Genomic DNA, 17,008 nt, shown 5'->3' with positions numbered 1-17,008 from the left:
TAGGAGACTCCACCACACTCCTTGGCAGCAAATTCCACTGTCGAACAGCTCTTACTGTCAGGAAGTTCTTCCTAATGTTTAGGTGGAATCTTCTTTCTTGTAGTTTGGATCCATTGCTCCGTGTCCGCTTCTCTGGAGCAGCAGAAAACAACCTTTCTCCCTCCTCTATGTGACATCCTTTTATATATTTGAACATGGCTATCATGTCACCCCTTAACCTCCTCTTCTCCAGGCTAAACATGCCCAGCTCCCTTAGCCGTTCCTCATAAGGCATCGTTTCCAGGCCTTTGACCATTTTGGTTGCCCTCCTCTGGACACGTTCCAGTTTGTCAGTGTCCTTCTTGAATTGTGGTGCCCAGAACTGGACACAGTACTCCAGGTGTGGTCTGACCAGAGCAGAATACAGTGGCACTATTACTTCCCTTGATCTAGATGCTATACTCCTATTGATGCAGCCCAGGATTGCATTGGCTTTTTTAGCTGCCGCGTCACACTGTTGGCTCATGTCAAGTTTGTGGTCAACCAAGACTCCTAGATCCTTTTCACATGTACTGCTCTCAAGCCAGGTGTCACCCATCTTGTATTTGTGCCTCTCATTTTTTTTGCCCAAGTGCAATACTTTACATTTCTCCCTGTTAAAATTCATTTTGTTTGTTTTTGCCCAGTTCTCTAATCTGTCAAGGTCGTTTTGAAGTGTGATCCTGTCCTCTGGGGTGTTAGCCACCCCTCCCAGTTTGGTGTCATCTGCAAATTTGATCAGGATGCCCTTGAGTCCATCATCCAAGTCGTTGATAAAGATGTTAAATAAGACCGGGCCCAAGACAGAACCCTGTGGCACCCCACTAGTCACTCTTCTCCAGGATGAAGAGGAACCATTGATGAGCACCCTTTGGGTTCGGTCAGTCAGCCAGTTACAAATCCACTGAGTGGTAGCAGAGTCAAGACCGCATTTTACCAGCTTCTTTACAAGAATATCATGGGGCACCTTGTCAAATGCCTTACTGAAATCAAGATAGGCTATATCCACTGAGTTCCCTTCATCTACCAGGCTTGTAATTCTGTCAAAAAATGAGATCAGGTTAGTCTGACATGACTTATTTTTCAGAAATCCATGCTGACTATCGGTGATCACAGCATTCCTTTCTAGGTGCTCACAGACTGTTTGCTTAATGATCTGCTCCAGAATCTTCCCTGCTATTGATGTCAGACTGACTGGGCGGTAATTATTTGGGTCCTCTCTTTTCCCCTTTTTGAAAATAGGGACAACATTTGCCCTCCTCCAGTCTGCCGGGACTTCGCCTGTTCTCCAGGATTTCTCGAAGATGACTGCCAGTGGTTCTGAGATCACATCTGCCAGTTCTTTTAATACTCTTGGATGCAGTTCATCTGGCCCTGGAGACTTGAATACATCTAAACTAGCCAAATATTCTTGTACTGTCTCCTTAGTTATTCTGGGCTGTGTTTCCTTTGCTGAATCATTTGCTCCAAATTCTTCAGGTCGGGCATTGTTTTCTTTATCGGAGAAGACTGAGGCAAAGAAGGCATTGAGGAGTTCAGCCCTTTCTGTGTCCCCTGTTTGCATTTCACCATCTTCTCCTCTGAGTGACCCCACTGTTTCTTTGTTCTTCCTTTTGCTACGAACATACCCATAAAAGCCTTTTTTGTTGCTTTTAACCTCTCTAGCAAGCCTGAGTTCATTCTGTGCTTTAGCTTTTCTGACTTTGTGTCTACACGTGCTGGCTATTTGTTTGAATTCCTCTTTGGTGGTTTCCCCCCTTTTCCATTTTTTGTACACATCCTTTTTTAATCTTAATTCAGTTAAAAGTTCTTTAGATAGCCACCCTGGCTTCTTTAGGCACCTTCCATGTTTCCGTCTCATTGGTATTGCCTGACGTTGTGCTTTTACTATCTCCCTCTTAACAAACTCCCAGCCATCATGAACTCCCTTTCCTTTTAGTATTGCTGTCCATGGGATCTCACCCAGCACTTCCCTAAGTTTTATGAAGTCGGCTTTCTTAAAGTCAAGAAATTGAGTCCTAGTATGCTTGGCTGCTCCTTTCCGCTGTATAGTAAACTTCAGAAGAGCATGATCACTCGCGCCTAATGATCCTTCCACTTCTACCCCACTAACCAGGTCATCAACATTGGTTAGGACCAGATCTAAAATGGCTGTTCCTCTTGTTGCTTCTCCCACTTTCTGGACAATGAAGTTGTCTGCAAGGCCAGTGAGGAATCTGTTTGACCTTATGCTCTTGGCTGAGTTTGACGTCCAACAAATATCCGGGTAATTGAAGTCCCCCATTACTACTATCTCCCTTCCTTTTGCATGCTTGGCCATCTGTTCCAGGAAGGCATCATCTATGTCCTCCGTTTGGCTTGGGGATCTATAGTAAACTCCCACAATGAGGTCTCTGTTATTCTTCTCTCCCTTAATTTTGACCCAAATGCCCTCACATTGGCTTTGAGGTTCTAAATCTTGGATCTCTTCACAGGTATACACATCCCTGACATATAACGCCACTCCTCCTCCTTTCTTGTCTGGTCTGTTTCTCTGAAATAGATTGTATCCCCCCATTATTACATTCCAATCGTGGGACTTATCCCACCAGGTTTCAGTGATGCCTATTATGTCATATTTAGTTTGCTGTACCAAGAGCTCAAGCTCATCTTGTTTATTTCCCATGCTTTGCGCATTAGTGTACAGACATTGAAGTCCATTAATCATTCCCCCGTGTCTCTTATTTAAGGATTTTTTCCTCCCACCACTAGGTCCGCGTGCTGTTTGCTCCATTTGGTCTATGACATTTGGATGATCATCTTCATTAATTGATAGACTCCTACCTTCAGGAGCACTGTCTCCCTCCCCCACATTAGTCAGTTTAAAGCCCTCCTGATGAGGTTTCTGAGATTTTTGGCAAAAACATTCCTCCCAACCGTTGTGAGGTGCAGCCCATCACTTGCCAGAAGTCCATCTTCAAGAAACTGCAGTCCGTGATCTAAGAATCCAAACCGTTCCTGTTTACACCATTTGCGAAGCCAGCTGTTCACTTCCACTATTTTCCCCTCTCTCCCTGGGCCACGTCGTTCAACTGGGAGGACAGACGAGATGACAATTTGTGCATTTAGTTGCTTCAATTTCCTGCCGAGAGCCTCGTAGTCTCTTTTGATCTTCTGGAGGCTATTGCTTGCAGTGTCATTGGTTCCCACATGAACCAAGAGGAAGGGGTATTTGTCAGTGGGTTTTATGATTCCTTGCAGTCGTTCAGTTACATCTTGGATCTTAGCCCCGGGGAGACAGCACACTTCCCGAGACATCTTGTCAGGCCCACAGATCACTGCTTCTGTTCCCCTCAGTAGGGAATCCCCTATCACCACTACACGCCTCCTCTTGGGTTTGGTCGGGGTTCTTCCGTGAGCTGTCCGTTCCAAGGTCGCCTGCACATTCCCTGAGGACTGACTTTGCTGCTCGTCTTCATATACCTGATCGACTGTAATGAAGGAGAGATCCTCAAATGGGGTCTGCTCTTCGTCTTCCATGCTAGGGGAGAGGACCTCAAAGCGATTGTGTATTTCTAAACAATCAGAGTGAACCCTGGGCCTCCTACTTCTTTGAGTCACGTTTCTCCATATATCTGGCTCCTGTGTTGATGAACTAGCCTCCTTCTCAGGGGAGTCCCCTGTCTCCTCCTTGGTGGGGACGGTGTGCTCTGTTGCTTCTTTGGAGCGTAGCTACACGTTCCTCCAGTTGCTGGACTTTGTCTTTTAAAAGGGCAATCAACATGCAATTGCTGCAGGTGAAGCTGCCTGCAACCTTTGGCAAGATGGCAAACATTGCGCAGGAATCGCAGGCGACTGCAGCTGTTCCCTCCCCTTCCATCTTGAGATCGTGTTGTTGGGGGTGGCTACAGAGGTCCTCCATCATAAAAAGCTTGAAGACAGGACAAATAACTTCGCCCACACACAAAAAAAAAACCTAGGTCTCCCCCAACAAACGTTTGAGACTAGCTCCCCTAAATCTAAAAGATGGATATAACTGCGCGCGCCGCTAGGCGCGCGCCGCTGCCCTACAAACTCTGATAAGCTCCTCCCACAGCTAATCCCCTGCCTCAACAGAAACCCTGCCCCCTCTGACCTTTACACAGGGAAAACAGCTAACCAGCCACAAGAAACACACACACACAAGAAAACCCTTTTTGCTCCTTCTTCAACTGCTGCCCTACAAACTCTGATAAGCTCCTCCCACAGCTAATCCCCTGCCTCAACAGAAACCCTGCTCCCTCTGACCTTTACACAGGGAAAACAGCTAATCAGCCACAAGAAACACACACACACACAAGAAAACCCTTTTTGCTCCTTCTTCAACTGCTGCCCTACAAACTCTGATAAGCTCCTCCCACAGCTAATCCCCTGCCTCAACAGAAACCCTGCCCCCTCTGACCTTTACACAGGGAAAACAGCTAATCAGCCACAAGAAACACACACACACAAGAAAACCCTTTTTGCTCCTTCTTCAACTGCTGCCCTACAAACTCTGATAAGCTCCTCCCACAGCTAATCCCCTGCCTCAACAGAAACCCTGCCCCCTCTGACCTTTACACAGGGAAAACAGCTAATCAGCCACAAGAAACACACACACACAAGAAAACCCTTTTTGCTCCTTCTTCAACTGCTGCCCTACAAACTCTGATAAGCTCCTCCCACAGCTAATCCCCTGCCTCAACAGAAACCCTGCCCCCTCTGACCTTTACACAGGGAAAACAGCTAATCAGCCACAAGATTTTATGCAGGTCCCATGTACGGAAGTTGGGAACAACCGGTGTGGGCTGCAACCTTGCTTCACACAGGGACCTTTTCAGCAGCAGACGAGCAGACAGAAGGCTGCAGTCGCAGTTGGCCAAAATTGATGAAATAGCTGCTGCTTGTGTTAGGCTTCAGACCCTGCTCTAAGCAAGATTGCAGAAACTTAAGTCCATTGAGATTCGCACCACTCAGGAAAGATCTTCCAGTAAACCTGGTATATCTTCATTGCAGACAGTCACCTGGAGTGTAGCATGATTTAAATTACTGGTGTGAATAGGCCCTGCTTCTTCAAACTGCTCCACTCAAATGCTTTGCAGTCATCTTGAAAGGATGCCTATCCCAGGCATATATAAACCCTTGATATTTCCATAACCGGAATGTATGTAGTCTCCTCTGTAAAGATTTAAGTCACATCTGTTGTTCTGTCCACTTTGGATAGATCCACCACTGCACTGCAATCCCTGGAAGGTTACCAACGATAAAAAGTGGCCCTCGGGCTGTAAAGAAATCCCCACACCAGACTATAACACTGACGACATCAAAATCACAATGGCTCTTGTGTTATCAATACTTGGCATTGGTAGCCGTCATTTCACAAAAACAGAAAAGCAGCTCTAACTTTTTTCAAAAAGGGCCAGATTTGATGAAGTGAACATGCATGAGGGCCGAACAAAGAAGTTGTTGAGCTTTTTTTACTATTTTACCCCAAAGTTCTTGAAGTTGTTCAGATTTTGGGGGGGGGGGGAACTACCACAGGAGCAGATTAAACCGACCAGTGGGCCAGATTAGGCCCCCCAAATGGACTTTGGACATGCCTGGCCTAGGGGTACTTTTTATACATTACAGGTGACTTGCATTTTACACAGTAAACACACCACCCCAAAATAATTCTAGAAATTTAAGAACAATGCAAAAATGGTGCACACAGGAGAGGAATAAGAAAATGGTGCACGTGGGAGGAAAGGGAGCCGGAGAGAAGGGGGAAAGGGGCAGCAGCCCTGGAGTGCTGAGGAGGTGCTTGGCAGAGCTTCAGACTGCTGAATAGCCCTAAAACATAAAGCATCATCATTGTCATAATCAGCTGCTCAGAAACGGATGGTGGCTCCCACGCTGGAAGAGAAGTTGGCTGTGCTGGACCACTTGAGAGATGACAAGTATGTGTGTACTGTGGCACACAAATCTGGCTGGAACAGGCCCAGTATCTGTGCCATCAAGGTGCGTGAAGAGGAGATTGGTGGGGATGTGGCAGCAAGTGCACTAGTGACTGCAAAGGTGATCAGTCAGGTGCACGGCAAAGCTTTGGTGACAATGGAGAAGTCACTGAACTTGTGGCTGAAATACATGAACCAGAAACATGTTCTTGTGGATGGCAACATCTCGCATCAAAAGCTTCTTGAGCTTTGATGACCACTTCAAACCTTCCACCACAGATGGGGACCAGCCTGCCAAGGGATTTAAAGCCAGCCCAGGTTGGCTTAACAGCCTTAAGCTCTGCTTCAACCTGAAGAAAGTCTGAACGATAGGGGAGGCTGCATCTGAAGACAAGGAGGCTGCAAAAAATCCACCTTGCACAACTAAAGTGGCTGCTGAGTGTCATGGCATATCTTCCAAAGCAAGTCTTCAACACAGACAAGACTTTTCTGGAAGTTCTGAGCGGACTTATATTGCCAAAGCTGAAAAGCATCGAGTGACTGTGCTGCTCTGTGGCAATGCGGCTGTACGCTTAATATAGCCAGGCTTGCTGTACAGCCCTCAAAAACCCCGTGCCCTAAAAGACAAGAACAAGAATGTGCTCCTGTGTTTTGGCAATCTAACAAAAAGGCCTGGGCGACTTCATCATTTATGGGCTTCATTCCAGAGGTGAGACGTTACCTGGAGGAGAAACACCTGCAGTTTAAAGTGATGCTGCTTGTGGTCGTTGCTCCTGGGCATCCCGATGAACTCCACTTTGCACACAGCGAGGTAGAGATTGTCTTCCTCCTCTTCAATACGACCTCTCTCACCCACCCACCCACAGGATCAAGGTGTGATTTGCTACTTCAAGGCTGCTTACGCGAAGCTCACCTTCTCCTGGATGATCAGTGATGGATGCTGATCTGGATCTTGACCTGACCGCATACTGCAATTCTTTTAACATTGCACGTCGCATCACCTACATCAAACAACCAGTGGATGCAATCAAGGCTAAAACAGTGGATGCACACCGGCAGAAATTGTGGGAGTAATGTATGCCCAATTTCAAGGGATTTCCAAGAATTGCCACAGAGGTAGATGGCCAGGCAAATGGGTAGTGATGGCTTTGCTGACCTCATCCAGGAAGAAGTGGAAGAGATGGAGTCATAAAGCATACAAATGATTTGATTGTAGAGTTTGACCCCTCCATGGAACGCAGCTTCACAATCATCCATGGGATTACAGACACTCTTGAGAACGTACAAGGAAATGTTTGATGAGTTCAAGAGACAACAGCAGCAGCTGTCAATCATAATGTTCCTCACAAAGAAACAAGGAGACCAGATGTGCCGAGGAAACCCACCTCTGGATCTGAGCCACAGCCACAAATTTTTCTGGCTACCAGTCAAACCCACCCCTTCCTTATATCATCTGCAGCAGCATCCAGCAAGGGGAAGAGGAAAGCAGAAAGGCTGAGCAAGAGGAAAGCACAAAGACTAAGCAGAAGATTTAGAGCCGCATTTGTCTCTCACCATTAAGCGCAGTGATTTTTTAAAATGGCTTTTTATAGTTTTCTGGTTCTTTTTACACATTTCCAGGGGGCATTCTGGCTTTACATGATTTTGTTTATATGTGCGATGATCAGGAACATAACCCCATGTAAGATGAGAGATACCTGTATAACCGATAGCTGTTGATAGAGCTACACTTAATGGACTTTTAAAAATCCCTTTCAAGCCACCCTAACTGCAGACACATCTTAATGCCAGGAGAGAAAAGCAGGAAGGCAAACAGCACCACACAGCCTGCTCTAGCTAGCTAGGATTGTCCCCTTCTCAGCAGGGTCATCTACCACCAACTGGTCTCTGGGAATTCCTATATTTCATTTAAATAAATTGTTATATTTTATTGATTTTTTTAATGGTAAAATGCACTGGAATGGTTTCCAGAAAGGCAGGGTATAAGTAGCTGTATAATAATAATAATCATCATCATCATCATCATCATCATCTACCGTATTTTTCACTCTATAAGATGCACCAAACCACAAGACGCACCTAGTTTTTGGAGGAGAAAAACAAGAAAAAAAATATTCTGAATCTCAGAAGCCAGAACAGCAAGAGGGATCGCTTCACAGTGAAAGCAGCAATCCGTCTTGCTGTTCTGGCTTCTGTGATAGCTGCACAGCCTGCATTCACTCCATAAGACGCACACACATTTCCCCTTACTTTTTAGAAGGGAAAAAGTGAGTCTTATAGAGCAAAAAACACAGTAAAATTTGTGGTAGCAAATTCCATAGGTTGTTTAATGAGGTTGCTTCCGTCTGTCTGCTTCGCTTCACTTCACTCCAACAGACCATTTTTTAAGTTTTAATATAGCTGCATATTCAAATAGCTCATTTCAGTACCTGGCACAGAGGAGTCTCACTGCTGCAATTCCTCCTCCTCCTTAGTTGATAAAGCACTTCAAAATGCTCAGAGTGCGACACATACTTGTTATAACCCTTGCAAAACCCTGTTAAGGCAAGTCAAGTGTTTTGCAGATGGAGGACCGAAAGCACTTGTGCCACCAGCGATTGGTTTTCAGAAGCAACATTCTCCAACTGTGGAGGAAGAACATAGCTAGGCTTAGCCTCCATGATTTGCCCAATGCTCTTTAAAAGACACCCAAGTTGTGGTTTACCACTACCTCCATAGTTTAACTATGCACGGTGTGAAGATATCCTTTCTTTCTATCTATCATGGATATCCCAACATGAACCTTCACTGAATGTCAGTGAGTTCTAGAGTTACAAGAGAGGAAGAACAACATTTTTTCTAGCCACATTCTCCATGCCATGCATAATTTAAGTACTTCTACCATGTCGCCTCTTACTTGTCTTTTCCCTGGACTAAAAAGTCCCAAATGCCACAACCTTTCCTCAGAGAGCCTTGATCATTCAGGATGTTGTTTTCTGAACCTTTTCCAACTCCTTTTTGAGGTGAGAACTATATACAGTATTCCAAAGGCAATGGCACCATAGATTTGTAAAATGGTATTACGGTACAGTGGTACCTTGGTTTACGAAAATCTGTTCCAGAAGTCCGTTCTTAAACCAAAGCATTCTTAAACCAAGGCGTGCTTTCCCATAGTAGTGGGGGACTCAATTTACAAACGGAACACACTCAGCAGGAAGCGAAACGTGTTCTACTTCCAAGGCAAAGTTCACAAACCAAAACACCACTTCCAGGTTTGCAGCGTTCTTAATCCAAGTTGTTCATAAACTAAGCTGTTCTTAAACCAAGGCACCACTGTATTTGCATTTTATTTTCAATTCCTCTACTAACAATCCCGAGCATGAAATTTGCCTTTTTCACAGCTTTTGCACACTGGGTCAACATCTTCATTCAGCTTCATTGAGCTATCCACTACAACCCCAAGGCCTCACTTCTGGTCAGTCACTGCCAGTTCAGACCCCATGAGCGTATAATGTGACATTATCCCCAACATACATCACTTTTCACTTGTTTACATTAAATTGCCATTGCCATTTTACCACCCATTCACTCAGTTTGGGGAGGTCCTTTCAGAGCTCTTCAACCCTGGACGATTTAGCATAACCACCAAACCTGGCCACTTCACTACTCACCCCTAACTCTAGATCATTTGTGAACAAGTTAAAAAGCACAAGTCCCAGTGCTGATCCTTGGGGAGCTCTTTACACCCCCAATTTACATTGGAGAAGCAGCCTCCTTGCTCTCACTGCAACATCTCATAGCCTTGCTGTTTATAGCAAAATACCAAATTGAAGAAACAAGCGAAAAGTTTGCCAACTAAATAACAAGCAAAAAATATTCCATTCATATCTTTGGTAGCTGAACTACCTCACAGGGGTATTGTGAGCAGAAAAGGAGAAAGGTAAAAGCAATGTTCACAACCTTGAGCGCCAGGGGGGAAACCAAGCTAGAAATATACAACAACAACAATCAACAAACATGTGAAAATTCATAACTCTCAGCAATATACACAAAACATTTTGGCCATGTCCTCTTGGGATTCATTATACAGGGGAAAGGGAAAGCTGGAATGCACACTATGGACTTCAAGAAAGCTGGTTTCAAAAAATGTAAGAAACCATTGGGTGAAACCCCATGGTCAGAAATACTCAAAAGAGAAGGGGGTCCAAGATGGATGGGAGTTTTTTTAAAGGTGAGATACTGAAGGGACAATTTCAAACAATTCCAACCAGAAAGAAAAGTGGGAGGCATCAAAAGAAACCAGTGCGGCTGCATATAAGGAGCTTACTACGGATGAGCTGAGATTTAAAAGGGGCTTGTATAAGAAATGGAAGGGGCAAATCGCGAAAGAAGAGGGTAAATGAGTGGCCAACATCTGCAGGGAGAAGGTCAGGCAGGCTAAATCTCAAAAATGAGCTCAGGCTTGCAAAAGATGTTAAAAATAATAAAAAGGGGTGGGGTGGGGGCTTGAAGTGAAAGCCCAAGACAGGTGTTGATCATCAAGTGAGCTGCGCACAGGTGGTCTGAAGCGAGGGAGCTACTGCCATTCCTGCGGAGACTCCTTTTATTGAGACAAATATGGAAGCCAGGCAAATACATTTTGGGCTGACCTTTACACATCTTCCGTCCCAAGATCGTGGGGTGGTACAAAGCTATTTTGGCACCTGTTTTCCACAGCGTCATTTCCCCCTTGCACAGTGTATGACGAAGGAGACAAAAGGTCTCAGGGACAAAAGGTTACAGACAGGACACCGCTGACTACTGAGACCGCAAAAGGTCAGACATAGGTGGAACGATGTACATGTACAGACAGCTGTGGCTTGTCTGGGGGGGGGGTTCCCTGCACCCCAAGGTCACGCGTGCAGGCAGACGTGGCTGCCTGCTGGTGGGGAAGTGTGCTCCCTCCAGACCCCACTCCCCACTGCGCGATATCCCTACAGGGGCTATGCTCAAAGCAAGAGGAAGAACAAACAAATAGTAGGACCTCTGCATTGAGAAGATGATGAAATGCTGTTGAGTGACAGAAAAGTGGAACTGATCAATGCCTACTTTGCCTTTATCTTCACGCAAGAAGAAAGCAGTGCCCAAACTGGTGATAGGAGAATAAATGATGCAAGGAGGGAATTATAGTCCAAGATAGGAAAATAGGTGGTAATCAAACACTGAGCTACTTTAACACTGAGCCTAATTTATCATTTTAATGCTCATTCATCCAGTTTGGAGATATCCTTTTGGAGCACCTCACAGCCTCTTTTAGTTAAAAACTACCCCGAACAACTTGGTGTCATCAGCAGACTTTGCTAACTCATCTCCAGGAAAGGCTAGAAAGATGTTCTGTCTCACGCTGCAGACTTGGGTTCAAAAAGCAAACACGCTTCTGGTAAATCTCACTCGCTGTCACAAATGGGCAAGACCAGAACCGAGAACTAGACCAGAATGGTTTTCTTATCTATTTCAAGACATAAGAATAGTTATTCTACTTACACTTCTCCCTCCATACCAAATACACCATCAGATACAAACTTCAGAATGGGCAGGTACACAGGGAGGGCACCCCCTGCTGCAAAAACCCTCTTTTTGTCATAATTTCCAGTCTTCTCTCCCCACCTCCATGCTCAACCTGTATTCCTAGGGGAGGGGGGAATGATGCAGCAGAATCTAAATAAAGGGGGCAAACCATTATTCTTCCAGGCAAGCCAGAAAAAATATTATGATGAGAAGAAATGAAAGGCAAAGCAAGAAAAGAGGCGCATCTTTACTGCTAGAGCCATTCCACTTTTGAGAAGCAAGATCACTATTTGAAACCCTTAAATAACCAGCCAGCACAGGAAATCAGAAGCCCCACAAGTAAAACTTGCAAACCACAACATGTCTAACACTGAAAGACTGTTTTGAGTTTCTACCTGCAAAGTTAGCTGTTTTAAGGGGAGGGGTGGAAATCAGCCAATCTCCTTGGTCCATCAGAGAGCTTTTTCACAGCTTGTTTGCTTCCTTTTGCAAATCGTACAATGGAAAGGTTATCAAAAAGCTTCCTGGGGCGCAGGCTGAAAGGCAACACTTCAGTCAGGGATGCTGCCTGCAGAGGAGATTTCGGTCACAAACCTCACAACAGGTATTCTAAAACTGGTGACAAGGGGGCGAGCCTGAGCCGCAGAAAGCGACTAGCGACCAGGGAATTTCGAACACTGGGATGGGGACGTGCACATACAAGTTTGCTCTGAACTCCTTAAAAGAGAACTAGATAAAACTGTAACAAATAATGGATCAACCCAGCCATATTTTTATATCTCTGACACAGCAAGCTCAGAACCAGATGCCATACAGAGAGATGAGATGCACTGAAAGCCTATGGACCTGTTTGATTCCAACTGAGTACTTTGAGAAGACAACTGAAAGGGCAGAAGATTTGAATTTACAAGAGACATCATATTCCTGGATTCCTTGGTGTGGTACATCCCTCCATGCCCCCTGGGCTGCACCGGGCACAGCGCAGGCCTCCAGTCACTTGCAAAAGAGATCCCACGCACCCACCCTCCCAGCGCACTATTGTCTAGCGAACTTGGGAGACAGTGCAGCAACTGGTGGGTCTTTTGCACTAGATGTTTTATTTTTGAAACTGCGTGTTTTGTCAGCTTAAGTTTGTTTGAAGGAGGTGCTTTGCCTTTACTTTGGTTGTGTGTTTTGCCTGTTTTGGAGCATCACCAGCTTTTACTATGTGGTGCTCAAGACGGCTTCTTAGACTTCCAAATGTGCCCCTGGGCCCAGAAAGGTTGGGGACTCATGACCTACCACCTGAAAAACCCTTTGCCAACACCATGAACCTGATTGTACTGACAGCTTTTCATCACTGGTAGTTTTTAACTAGCACCATGATGGCTGTAAAGAAGAAGTCTAGAATCATCTATTGAAGTCAAATGATTAATGAAGCATGTAATGCAATAGCAAGATTGCTCCAACAGAGAGTGACACCAGCACCACACCATTTGTATGTCAAGCACAACATCACTTTCAAAACGTTTCAAACCTTATGTAGCAACTGGTTTCTCTGTAAAGGAAAAGCAATGAGCACCACCTTAAAATATATATATTGAAGTTACAAAACAGAAGTAGGGAGCATAATGGAAAAGAATACCTCCATGTATTAGGACATAATTCATGAAGTAACTTTCCCCTCAATTCATCCCCCAACCCCTTCTGTCCCCTGCTCCCGCCCCCTATCACTGGAAGTGTCTGGGGTGTGATGAACATCTGCAATATCTCATTCCATACACAGGAGAAACCAGAAGCGATTCTGAGCCAAAAAAATAAGAAAACTTGTAAGTGAAAGTGTTTGGAAAGTAAATGCTTCGACAGCTTCTTTGAATGCATTCAGGCTTATCTAAATGTAAGTTAAGAGATTGAAGTAGCCTTAGCTTGGATCCAAATCTTGCTGATTATGCTAATGATTATATTTCCCTTGTGTTCTTGAAATCAATGCACTTTCTAGATGAAGTAGCGTAAAGAGACAATAAGGAGACCCTAACTCCTACAAAGAGACAATGACAATGAACTACGATTCTGGGAGTCTTCCTAGCTTGAAGTTACTTTCCCTGCCTCAAGTCTCCCATGTTCGTCCTTTTGGCACTACTGCTAAGGATTCATAGCACAAGGTAACTAACAAAAGCACCAGAATGAACAAACACAGTTTGTGCTAACATCAGTTACTAAAGCACTTTACAAAGCCCGTATCTGGTTGGGAAACGGGTCAATAAGGTCTGTGGAGTTTACAACAAGCTATCACAACATTTTTACTTGGCATGATCTTACCTCTCATCCTCACCATCAACAAGTTGCACTGTCAGCGGAAGTGCCTTCAGGGGGAAAAGAGAGGCGGCCATGCTGCTGCCTCCATCTGACATGGCTGAAGATGCTCCAGCGGCACTTTCTCCACTGGTGGTTTGGGGCAGGCCAACCAAGGTGGGTTCCGTAGAGCGTTTGGAATCTTCACTTCGGGTTGTAATTGACTGAACAAGAGACTGGGCAGAAAACTGGGCAGAGTTCAGTGGTGGTACCTGTTGTGGCACATTTTGGACTGCGGGCAAATTGATGCTAGTAGACACATTTTGGACCAAGTTCCCATTTTGCGCACCTGATGATGATTGTGCTATGTTCTTTGAAGGAGGCAAACTCATAGGTGTGGGCAACACGTTTGCAGCAGACTGGCATGGGACAGAAGCAGCACTGGCAGAAGGTACAGGACTAACAGCAGGCAATTGTTGACCAGCCATTCCTGGAACAAGGGATTCTGCTGCTTGCACAGGTAACAAAGTACTCTGTGGAACAATAACCAAGGGCTGAGGAAGGCTTGATGTGCTACCTTGCAACCCAGGATGAACGACGCCTGCTGGAACAGGGGGCACCACATGGGAAGATGGAGGAGGAGCGCTCTGTGCCACCACCGAAGGAGCAATTGCATTTGCAACTGCTGGCTGCTGCACCATGGGAGGTACACTTCCTTGTTGTCCAACATTCACTGTTTGAGCACCAGCTCCAGAGGTCAGCATTGCTGTCTGAGCATGTGCAGCAGGCTGAGAGGATGCTACTGCCAGGTGTGCTTGTACAGAAGGCTGCATACTTGGTGCCTGAGCAACAGGCGCAGGCATAGCCGTTCCTACCATTGTAGGTCCTGGCTGCATAGAAGCTGGAGTCTGAAGCATCTGCTGCTGTTGTACGTAATCTGGCATAGGCCCTGTGACAGAATTCTGATTCACTGGTTTAACATGCCCTGGGGCCATCTGCAGAGGTACCTGCTGCTGCTGCTGCTGTGGTGGTGGATGCTGTGCGTGTCCTTGCCCATACGGCAATTGGTGCAGTTGTGGCACAACCGGAACAGGTGGCACAGGCTGCGTTGATTGGGTGTATGGCAGCTGCTGTGCCATGGCAGGCTGTTGATGGCCACCTACTATATTTACTGGAGGAGGGACAGCTGATGCAGGAGGCTGGACCCCTTGCTTTTGAGGAGGATAATTTACATCTTGAGGATGAAGCTGTGGCTGTGCAAGCTGTGACTGAGAAGCACTCTGGGGTATGCTGGGTTGAGGGCCGGTGCTGCCAAAATCCAACTGCTGAGAACCTACTGCTTGAAATGGCGGCGGCTGTGCCACCGCTGGTGTTCCCATCTCCCCACTTCCCACACTTTCAGTATAGTGACTCAGTGTGCTTACGTTGCTACTAACTGAGCTCCCACTGGTGGTCTCCCTTTCAGAAGTCACGTCAAGTGAATTTTGTTTGAGAGTGTCTAACGCTTTATTTGCAGCTACTCCTTCTGCAACTGGCACGAGGTTCTCTTTGTCGTAGAACTCTGTGCATGTCCATCTACCCTTCTTGAAAGGTTCTGAACTAGAATCCAGTTTCACAACTCTAAACCTCGAGGTGCTGGCTGCAGGCTGCAGTTGACTATATGTTCCTGCTGCTGCAGCAGCAACTCCTCCTGCACTGGAATTCCCAGCGCTAGAGGAAGTACTCGTGCCATTGCCAAGCCCACTCGAGACCGCCACATTAACACTGCCACTAGTTATGCTACCAGTACTTGTGAAGTTACTTAGATTCACATTAACGGGACCAGGCATGCTGCTCACCCCACTGGAGCTACCACTAGTCTCGCTGCTTAAAGTGCTGGTCGTAGCTCCGCCGGCTGAAGTGACCCCAGGTGTACCGGCAGCGTGGAAATGAGACACAAGAGCGGCCACAGGCATACCAGCAGATGATGCAGCAGAAACGGGCACGGCAGCTGCCACAACGCTATCAGAGCTTGCAGCGGTAGACAGTTTTCTAAACGAAGGGCTAAACGGCGGTCCTCCGGGAGCCGCTGGGCCGACCATCCCGGAGTGTGGCGCATGGTGATGTCCATGGTGGTGGTGGTGATAATGATGTCCCTGAGAAGGGTGCATGCTGCCATTGATGGCCACACTCTGATGCTGGGAGGGATGTGGCAAAGAGGGGTGCTGCTGCTGCTGCTGTTGCAGAAGGCGAGGCTGGTTGGGGGAGACAGCGCCAGGGCTCTCGGCCTCCTGGAAGTTGTTGAGAGTCTCTTCCGAGGAGCTCCGCTCCGGTTCCCCCAAGTCCGTGGCCCTGGACAAGGAGACGTCCAGGATCTCGGAAGAGGACAAGTCCTCGGTGTGCGACTCGTCCAGGTCGTCGTAGCTCTCCGTGTCCTCGGCGATGCTGTTGTTGGAGCTGAGGCTGGCCGAGATCTGGGCGGGGGTCACGCTGGTGATCTGGAAGCCGCTTTTCTTCTTCATCTGGGCCCCTGCCTGGCTGAGGGGCTGCGGCGTCGAGAGGAGGGTCAGGCTCTGCGGAGGAGGCAGCCCGGGAGAAGACGACGGCGCTGCGGAGGAGGGAGGCGGCGGCGGCTGAACCAGCAAGGGCGGCGGGTAATCTTCCAAGCCGCCACTGCTGCTGCTGCCTCCGATGCCTGCCGGACACAAGGCCGGCACCGCGACGCTGCTGCTGCTGCTGCCTCCTCCTCCGCTGCTGCTGCCCCTCCGAGGAAGCATCGCCGGGTGCGCCATCTTCCCGACGCTGGTGTCTGCCGCTGAGTCAGGCTGGTGCATTGAACGAGCACTATTTTAAGGAGCCCCGGACGGAGAGCGAGGAGGGAAAGGGAGCGCGCAGGCGGAGCAGGCGCAGCTGGCGGAGGAGCCCAGACAGAAAGGGAGAGACAGGCAGACACACAAGAGGCGCTGCCTGCCCGGCTTCTCCAGCCGCCTCTCCGGGCAATGTGACACTCAGGCCCCGGCCCCTTCGCCGCCCCCGACGAGATCAGAAAGCCCCCGCGGCCCCCGGCCTCGCCAATCCTCCCGGCGAAACGGAGCAGGGTTCGCCGACGACGCAGCAGCAGCAGCAGCCGGCTCCGGAACGGCGGCGAGGCTCGTGCGCGCAGTCCCGGCGGGGCCGTCGGGCGCCGGGCGCTTCCCCATCCAGGATGGCGAGGCGGGAGGGGGGGCGGGGAAGCTGACGCAGCCCGGGCAGCAGCAGCAGCAGCCGCCCCTCTCGCGCTC

At 47.5% G+C, this 17,008-nt stretch overlaps 1 protein-coding gene across 2 annotated transcripts in view; it reads right to left on the bottom strand.

Annotated features, from left to right (window-relative positions):
- TSC22D1 (TSC22 domain family member 1) overlaps window positions 1-16,715 on the bottom strand; it is a 72,007-nt gene extending 55,292 nt beyond the window's left edge. Inside the window, exon 1 of one of the 2 annotated variants that reach the window (XM_081191586.1) lies at window positions 13,776-16,715. In XM_081191586.1, the coding sequence (XP_081047712.1) occupies window positions 13,776-16,561 (2,786 nt within the window). In that variant the 5' untranslated portion in view covers window positions 16,562-16,715. The remainder of the gene's footprint in view (window positions 1-13,775) is intronic. The other variant, XM_081191585.1, reaches the window with a different exon arrangement.
- Window positions 16,716-17,008: the final 293 nt, after the last annotated feature.

The sequence above is a fragment of the Podarcis bocagei genome, assembly GCF_964188305.1.
Source record: "Podarcis bocagei genome assembly, chromosome: 4".
Taxonomy (NCBI): Eukaryota; Metazoa; Chordata; class Lepidosauria; order Squamata; family Lacertidae; genus Podarcis; species Podarcis bocagei.
The sequence above is the reverse complement of the archived record's forward strand: the minus strand, read 5'-3'. Positions and strand labels throughout refer to the sequence as shown.